Raw genomic sequence first — 10,000 nt, forward strand, 5'->3', positions numbered from 1 at the left:
AAATAAATATAATAAAACATATAATTAAATATGTTGGGGGGGGGTGTGTGTAAAAAAATAATGTAATTAAAAAAAAATAAAATTTTTTTTTTTTACTCTATAAAATTATAATTGTAACAAAAATAAAAATTTAAAAAAAATAAAAATTTATAAATAATATAATAATTAATGTTTTGGGTGGTTCCCCAATAGGGGACCTAAAAAATTTATATAAAAGAAAATACATTTCTTCAAAAGGAAAAAAGTTTCAAAAACAATAAAAAAAAGGAACCCAAAAAAAAACCAATATATACTTTTTTCCTATAATCTATAATTTTTAGCTTCATAAAAAAAGGGGGAATATAAAAAACTATAACATTTTTAAACAAGAATTTAAAAATGATGATGATAATCATAAAAACTGTGATAATAAGATGTTTATGATAACGATAATGATGATAATAGCAATAATTGTAATAGTATAAATACCAATCATTATGAAAAATCCTTATCAAAAACACCAAATACAAATTTTTATTTAAATTCTATTAAAAAGCATTTTTTTTATCCTTATTAGCATAAAATTATTTATACTATAACATTTCATTACTTATCATGTTTTTCATTATTTTTATCATTTTATTTTTTCATACATTTTATATCATTGTCATTTTCACAATTGTTTTTATTTCATTTAAAAATGCAAATTTATCAACATAACATCATTAATTATCAAAAAAAATAGGAAAAGTACTAAAATTTGAAATGAAAACTAAAAAATAAGAACAATTTTTTTATTCCACATCATTTAATTAAAAATAATTGTTTTTCCTTTTAATAGCTCTCATTTCAATCTTCTTATCAATCAAATTATCATTTTCATCATTATCCTTATTAATACATTTTTCAATCATTATTACCACAAAAAAAGTTTTTATTATTATTTTCAAATTATTTCTTATCATTTTCATCAATTATCATTAAAACATGATTTTTATCATTATCATTTTTCATAAAAATATTTTTTATCATCTTTAAATCATTATATATTTTTAATTATCACTATAAGTACATCATATTTTCATTTTCATATCATCATGATCATTTGATTACATCATTTTTTCATCGTGTTTTTAAATAAAATTTAATTTAAAATATATAAAAAATATTTTTATATATATAATATATATAGGTATATAATACATATAGGAAAGTATACCACCCATTGTGTGGTGTAAAATGTGAAAATTTTTAAAAATAAAAATAATATATAATAATATATATAAAAAATTAAATAAAATATATATAAAAATTTTTAAAAAACAAATATAAAATAATAAATTTTAAATAATAAAATATATAAAAAAATATATATATGGATATTATAATAAATATATATTTTATATATAAAATAAAAAAATATTAAAAATAAATATATATATATATGTATAAATATATATATATAATTATAAAAAAATATAAATATATTTAAATATAAATAATATTTAAAAATATTTAAAAATATAAAAATAAATTTTTTAAATAAGGGATGTTTTTTTTAGTGGCTGTGTCCCCGTGTATTTGCAAGTGCAAGTGTATGTCAAGGGGTAATTTTTGTGTTTTTAATTTTTATAAGAAAATTTTATAAAATAAATTTTATGAAAACGTATAATGTAAATTTTTATGTATATGAAAAATATCGTATATGTAAACGTAATTTATTGCATAAAAAAATTAAATGTGTAAATAAAAAAATATATAATATATATAATTTTATAAATTTATATAATAAATATAATATTTAAAATATTATAATTAAAAATTTATATATAAATATAATTAAAAATTTTATATATGAAAAATAAATAATTTATATATAGTATAATAAATATATATATATATATATATAATAATATAATTATATAATAAAATTATTTATATATATGTTTTTATATAAATGATTTAAAAAAAAGAAAGTAAAAAATATATATATTATTTTAAAAATTTTAAAATAAAATATATATATATAAAATAATAAATATATATATAAATATATATAATATATATTTATTTTTAAATTGTATAACATATAATTTATATATATGTATATATATAAATTTTATTTAAAAATAGAAAAAAAAATATAAAACTAATAAAAAAATATATATTAAATATAAAATTCTCAAAAATTAAATAAAATGTTTTTTTGAGGGTGGGTCAATTTTAGAAAACCGATTGCTGTTCATCTATCTATCAAAAAGTATGTAAAAACCTCCTACTAAATCATAAAACTAAATCTCCCCAAAAAAATAAAAACACCCTTAAAAAACAATTAAACACAATCACCCCTCAATCAAAACAATTAAAAATTCCCCCAAAAAAGGCCCCCCTATAACACTCAATCCAAATCTCCCCACACAAAAATCATCAATAAATCAATTTACCCATAAAAACCAAAAAAACTCACACACACACAAAACCCCCCTCTTTTAAAAACAAAAAACAAACCCCACCACACCCACATCTCAAATAAAAAAACCCCCCAACCCACACACACCAACAAACCACGCTCCCCACCCCACACACACCCTCCCCAAAACCCCAATAACAATAAAACCCCCCCTCAACTCACTTCCCCTAACCACACACCTCACCCCAAAAACCCCCACAAAACCCCCCCCAAATCAACCCCCACACAACACCACACACCCCCCACCACCCCTAATAACAACCACACACTTTACACACACAATCACACACCACCCACACAAGAAGGGCACACACCACCACCACCCCCCCAAAACCCCACACCAACCACACAAAACACCAATCAAAAAAAAAAAACCACCACACACACTCACACAACAACCCACAAATCCAAAACAAAACCCCACCCAAAAACCCCACACACAAACACCACACCCATACCAACACCACCCCCCACCCCACAAACCCCTTTTAAAAACCCATCCCAACCCTTTACACTCTCACACAACTTCCAAAAAAACACACCCTCACCCCAAACTCCCTGAATAAAACAAAAAAATCACACAAACAAATCTCTTCCAAAAACCACACCACAACCCCACCCACAAAAACACACACACCACCACCCCACACCCACCAAAAACACAAAAACCCCACCCACACCACACTCCCCTTTCCCCCCCCCACAACTACACAAAACCCAAAACAGATAGTTAAACCACCACAACCACACCCCCAACACCAAAAACTTCTCACACCACACCACCCCAAAAAAAACACCCACACACACTTCAACCCCCAAAACACACACACAAACCACACACACACAAAACCCACACTCAAACACCCCTCACACACCCCCCAAGACAAACACACCCGAGAAGAGTGATTCAAGAAAAGAGAAAAGGAATAGAAGGGAAGGAGAGGAGAAGAGAGTTTTGAGGTGATGAGAGGAGGGCAGTGAGAGACCGATTTAATGTTGAAAAGAGAGTGAAGAGATTGGGGAAAGGTGTGGGTGGGAAAAGAGTGAGAAGGGGGAGAGAGAGGAGAGAGTAGATAGAGGAAAAGGTTAGTATTTACAATCAAAGAGTTGATTAACCACTCACACACACCACCACAATCACAACACCACAAACACACAAAACACACTCACCCACAAAAACACACCCCCACACACCCCCCACACACCACAAACCACAACCCCCCCCAAAAACCCCACTCCAAACCACAAAAACGACCCACAAACCCCCACACAAACTCCCACAAACCCCCTCACCCACCACAACACCACACACACCCCAAAAACTCCACAACACACCCCACCCAAACCCACACACCCCCACACCCCTCTCCACAAACCCACAACCCCCACACACACAACCACACCCCACACACCCAAAACCCCACACACCCACAACACACAAACCCCACAACCCAGCCCCACTAAAACAGACCCCAAAACACCACACCCCCACCCCACTCCACCCCACCCCACACAAACCCACCACACTTCCCCACTACACCCCCACACCACCCCACACACCCACACACCCAGTAATAACAAAACACCCACACACACACACTCACACAAACACACAACAAAACACACACACACCCCCACACAAACACACACCCACACAAACCCACACACCAGACACATACAAAAAGAAACTTGGGGGATAAACCCCACACACAGCACACAAACACACACACACACCCAACCCACCACACACACCACTCCCCCCACACCCCCCACACCACCAACTCCACACCACCCCACACAAAACACACAACACACACCCCCCCCCCCCCACAAACCCCCCCACCCAAACCCCCCCCCCAACAACCAAAAAACACACAACCAAAACCACCTCCCTCACCGCAGAAATTCAAGTCACAAATCAGGTTACCAAGGCTATATCTATGTGAGAAAGATAGTAGAATGCAGTAACGCATTTATAATAGATATACAAATTTTACCTCCCTGACCAAGACTCGAACCCGGGTCATCAGAGTGACAATCCCGGCTCCTAACCATTACACTACACAAACCAACAAGGATCATCTAGATATAACTTTGGCAACCTGATTTGAACATGAATTTCTAATTCATTCTTGCTGAGTGCCCACAGGGATTGTCTGTAAAACCTCACTATCACTGCTCTGCTAAAGAGTATATAGGTAACTTCCATGGTGGTTGTAAGGCACTTGGTTAAATGATCCTTTTGTTGGGTCGTGTAGTGTAATGGTTACATATATATATTATATATATATATTATATATATATATATATATATATAATAGATCTTATATACAGTATATATATATATATATATATATATATATATATATATATATATATATATATATATATATATATATATAAAATATTATATATATATGAATATATTTATATATAAAATATATATATATATATATATATACATGATCTATATATATATATATATATATAATATATATATATATATCTATATATATATATATATATATAATATATAAATATATATATATATATATATATATATATAATATATTATATATATATATATATATATATATATATTTATATATAATTATTTATATATATATATATCTATGAATATATATATATATATATATATATATATATATATATATATATATACATATATATACATATATATATATATATATATATCGCTCTCTCTCTCTCTCTCTCTCGCTCTCTCTCCTCTCTCTCTCGTCTCTCATCTCTCGCTCTCTCTCTCCTCTCTCCCTATATATATCTATATATATATATATATATATATATATATATATATATATATATATATATATAAAACACAGACATATATATATATATGTGTGTGTGTGTGTGTGTGTGTGTGTGTGTGTGTGTGTGTGTGTGTGTGTGTGTGTGTATGTGTGTGTGCATAATTATTCTTAAATTTTTTTTTTTTTTATCAAAGATTGAATAGTTGTAATAATGCTCATGTCCAACTTAAATGTTGCCCAAGACAAAAAGATCATAATATAGTTTCATAAAAAAAAGTGCAATAGGGGGAATACACTTTATTTCATTCATTTTCCTGTACCCCATATATGGATTTAGTGCAATATAACAATCATGAGGAATATAAATCATTGTGACAAATGGAGAAAAGCTATAAATTTGAATGAGTAACTCCATGGAACAAGAGACATAATAAATGCATTTATACTTATAACTTGAAACACTTCAATTATATCCCGTGCTTTATGAAGTTATTAATTCTCATTTTATTTCTTGCTACAAATGTCTAGACTGTTTATAAACTGCGAGAGGATACAAATATCAGCGCACTTTTCCTTTTATTTATTTTCAGATAGTATACTAAAAAAAAAAAAAAAAAATGACTGTTAGTGAGTAGTCAAACTCTGAAAGGAAGCTCTGCTAATACCTGATGATCTTCCTAAAAGGTTATGTTGTACTTCAGTGAGAACACTCAAGAATGACATTGAAGTCCTTCAAAATAGATAAAATACATATATGAAACATCGTTTCTCTTATACTGGGCTATAGTAATGCTAACTAGTGCCTTTGTTTAGAACCATGAAGATTCATGACTGTTCCTTATTTTTTATTTGTATTGTATAGAAGCAATAAAGCTCAGTCAGACACACATTAAAGAAAATCAAATGAAGTTATACATTTCAACACAAATAATTTATTCAAATACACATTTGAAAGAAGAAAAGATATCAACAATGAACACAAACCAATTTTCAAATCTGGTCACTGTTAGACAAGAGGAACATATGACCGTGACCACGGTGTAAACTTGTAACAAAAATCACCATAATTGGTGGTTTTCTTTACACTTTTAAGAAACCAGTTTGTACTATTTCAAGTGTGCTTATACAGGTAATGACGAGACGGATGTATCACATATGCTACATCTTCCATAGGAGAGAAAGTATTTGTAAGATGATGAAGAAATGATAACCATGTTCAAATGATAGGCATAAGCAACAAGTCATAAACTCTAAAGATGTGATAAAACTGTATTACATTAAACCTAACAATTAAAAATTAACCATATCACATACCCAGCTGTGTGTTATATATGAACAGTCAATTATTATAAATGAAAACCACAAAAGACTGAAATAAGTGTAAATCATCCTACAGTAACCTTGTTTTTGAATTTGACAAAGAGTTTACTTAATGAATATATTACTCCAAGAGGCTTGAAGTGATTAACAGTCTAAAGAATAATTTGTATCACGACTTTGTTTGGTAATGTCTAAGACTAGCAAAATACCCAACAGCTCCTTAGTTGTTGATCACTATAAGTCAATAAATTACTTATATGAAGTTCACAGTATAAATTAAAAATATATATTATATAATCACACACTAATAGCAAATATCACACTGAAAAAATCAGTCTAAGGTAACTTTTAGATAAGAGACTCTTTTGTTTTGTATATAGAATCTACCTGCACATCAAAAATACTGACAGGATATAGTGTGCCTTTTCTTTTTCTTTTTTTATACTCATACATACAATATTGCAAAGCCTCAATTTTAGTGCATTATCAAAGTTCCAGTACATTCATAAGAGTAAATAAATTCTTGAATGCTGATTTTCATTACATTTTTAGGCTCTAGTCAGAAAGCATAAATATATATCCAGGAACTTGGGTTACAGTACTCAGAGGATCTCCAGGAGGGGGACTAGTTCGACCACACTCTCCCTGGTGGTTGGCCCAGTCTCGTCTCTGGCAAAAGTCACTGCAATAAGCTCTGTTGTGACAGCCAGAGCACTCCAACTCACTCTCCCTATTGCAGTTGACACACTGGAACAAAGAAAATGTTATTCATTCAACTAAAAATCTAGGTATAGTAACAATGCATTTCTTTTTTGGTGATACTACAGGTGGAAAAAATAAGGTAGAGCAGTTTTTTTTTATAATTCTAGAACATAGTGATGCAGGTTTTAAGTGAATAGAAATATACTTACATTATATAATAAACTTCACTGTATTCAATCCAAGAAAATTACAATACTGATAAACAGGCATGAAGGTTTCTGATACTTGTCAGTTGTAAGTGATCTTGTGAAGCAAGAGAAGCTTATTGTCATAAGTTCTCGAGTATTGTGTTAGAGTTCAAAATTCAATAGAGAAAATATTTTGTAAAGTGAAGAGTTTACAAGACGTCCCTTTGCTCATTCTTACCTTTTTCTTTACCCCATTAATGGGTGGGGCTGGCTTCAGTGTAGGAACATTTGATATCAAAGAGTCTAGCATAATGGGTTGCAATGACTGATTTCCATCATCATCTCTCACTTGAACCAGGAACCCTTCTGATGGCCTGCCAAGAAAAGAGGATTAGTGGCTTTTTCTTTTGATTTCTATTAACCTGCTCATTAAAAGCCATAAAATTTCTAATATAACTTGTGATTCTGTTAAATCACAACAAGGAACTTTGCAATTTCTGGTATATAGAACATATATAAATTTTATGCTACCCTGGAATCAAAACACAATTGCTTTTGCAAATGTTTGCTCAGTATAACATACAAAAGTAGCAATAATCAAAGTTTTCAATATCAATACCATTTAGAGACCAGTTCAATAAATGCTGTGACAGTAGTCAGTGGAATAGATCCTTTGAATATTGTATTTATTTTTCAAACACTTATTCAGTTAATTTCCTTAAGATACAGCGCAATCAGTAAGATAATAGAGAAAACATACACACTGGAAGATATTAAACATAAATGCAGCAATTTCATATGATATTGAAATTTCCTAGTAGATTCTCATGATAATTGTAAAATCATACAAATTCAAAAATCAAATCTTAATCATTTAAGTTCAGTATTTGAAATACTAAAAAAATCTCAAGAAATTGCATTACTTACTTAGTCATGTTTGATAACTGAGCTTCTAATTTTGCTTGCGTAACTGCTTCATCCTTCTCTTGTAAGAGTTTCCTTCGAAGATCTAAAGTCTCTTGTTCTGTTCTATCTTTCAATTCTTCAAGTAAAGCTCGAGCTCCTGATACACTTCTTTCTAAACCTAATAAAACCTGTGGGGAAAAAATATCAAGTCTTAAAATAATTCATTGCTTGACTGGAGACTTGTTTGCTACGGTTTATCTCTCCCTAAACTGTTTGATTTATAAGGCTTCATCAATATCATCTTCAGATCTGAGATTCCTTTCATAAAAGCACATGCAGGGAAAAGGGGAATAACTGAGAGATTTAGGTGATACTATGCATGTATATACATTTCTTTATGCTGACACCAATGTGGAGACTAGCAGCATTCTCTAAATATGGCAACTCATCACATTGTCAGATTTCAGCCATTATATACGATTCTTTAGCTTCAAAGTGATTTTTAAGTATTTTACACATCATCAAGGAGTATTCCTTCCTAATAGATGGTGCTGCCTACAAGCTCCTCATTTACACAGTCTATTTTGCAGCAATATCAAGCTCTGATGAAAGTTCTGAGATGTTCCGGGCTCTTTATGAAATAGCTTTGTGTCATCATTGCAGAAAGGCATCAAGAGAGTTTTCACCAACCTATTAATAGTGACTATTGTGATACTTAGACTCCTGGAGCCAATTACTTCATAATTACAGATATTTATTTTTCTATTTTTGTTTCTTGACTAATTCTTTGGACCTAATCCTAAAGTTTGAATTTTCTTGTAATATTGGATTTTATGCAAATGTGCTTTTTAAACAGTGAAACATATATTGCAAAATCAATGAAAAATACAAGTTGATTTTGAGAAATATTATATCTATGAATATTGTTTCTGCATTCTGTTTTGCTAGAATACTTTATACACTATTCAGCATCATGTAGATAGTGATGTCTTCCTTATAGTGCTTTATTCATATGATTAAAATTACTCTAATCATTCATACTGTACAAAACATCAGTATAACATAATCTACACTTAGAGAAACATTTACATTTCCACTTAGCTATAAATATTTCTATCAAATCTGATCTTTTTAAGGAAATACAACACAAAATACTATGATATTCATATTAGGATGAATTCCACTAGAAATGTCCACAGAAGTATATCTACCTCATTCATACGATCCCAAGCTTTGTCCAAAGGCAGGTTAGAAAGGCTAACTGGACAGGGACTGCCAGCTGAAGAGGGGGCAGTGGTTGCTCCCTGGGGTGTGGTAGGTACTGTAGTGGTAGGGGTTCCTCCACCAAGGACAATACCTGGTACTACAGTAAGTTCTCCTAATCCAGACACTGGTAAAGTCACTGAAAGAGAAAGTTATTACTATAAACTTTTGGAACTAGTTTAAATAATTGGAGACCATGTTATAAGAAATGGTAAAGTCATAAAAAAATCTTTAACAGTTGCAATACACAGCAGTTTATCAAGAATTTTTTTTTGAAACATAATATAAAAAGTGTTTATCAATATTCCCGTGATACCTGTGAATAAAGCATACCTGTTGGTGTAGAAGATCCTGGGTCATCTGACAACGTTCGCTTTAAA

At 30.5% G+C, this 10,000-nt stretch overlaps 1 protein-coding gene across 1 annotated transcript in view; it reads right to left on the bottom strand.

The window, feature by feature from the left end:
• Positions 1–5,815: 5,815 nt before the first annotated feature.
• Deaf1 (deformed epidermal autoregulatory factor 1) overlaps positions 5,816–10,000 on the bottom strand; it is an 8,436-nt gene continuing 4,251 nt past the window's right edge. The window contains exons 5-9 of the mRNA XM_043016989.2: positions 9,954–10,000; positions 9,569–9,759; positions 8,379–8,545; positions 7,690–7,825; positions 5,816–7,308 (exon numbers count right to left, since the gene is read on the bottom strand). The exon at positions 9,954–10,000 is cut by the window's right edge and continues 83 nt beyond it. Coding sequence (XP_042872923.1) covers positions 7,117–7,308; positions 7,690–7,825; positions 8,379–8,545; positions 9,569–9,759; positions 9,954–10,000 — 733 coding nt within the window. The 3' untranslated portion in view covers positions 5,816–7,116. The remainder of the gene's footprint in view (positions 7,309–7,689; positions 7,826–8,378; positions 8,546–9,568; positions 9,760–9,953) is intronic.

This window comes from Penaeus japonicus, unplaced genomic scaffold (genome assembly GCF_977035675.1).
Source record: "Penaeus japonicus unplaced genomic scaffold, GWHDUDI00000001_assembly GWHDUDI00000032, whole genome shotgun sequence".
NCBI lineage: Eukaryota > Metazoa > Arthropoda > Malacostraca > Decapoda > Penaeidae > Penaeus > Penaeus japonicus.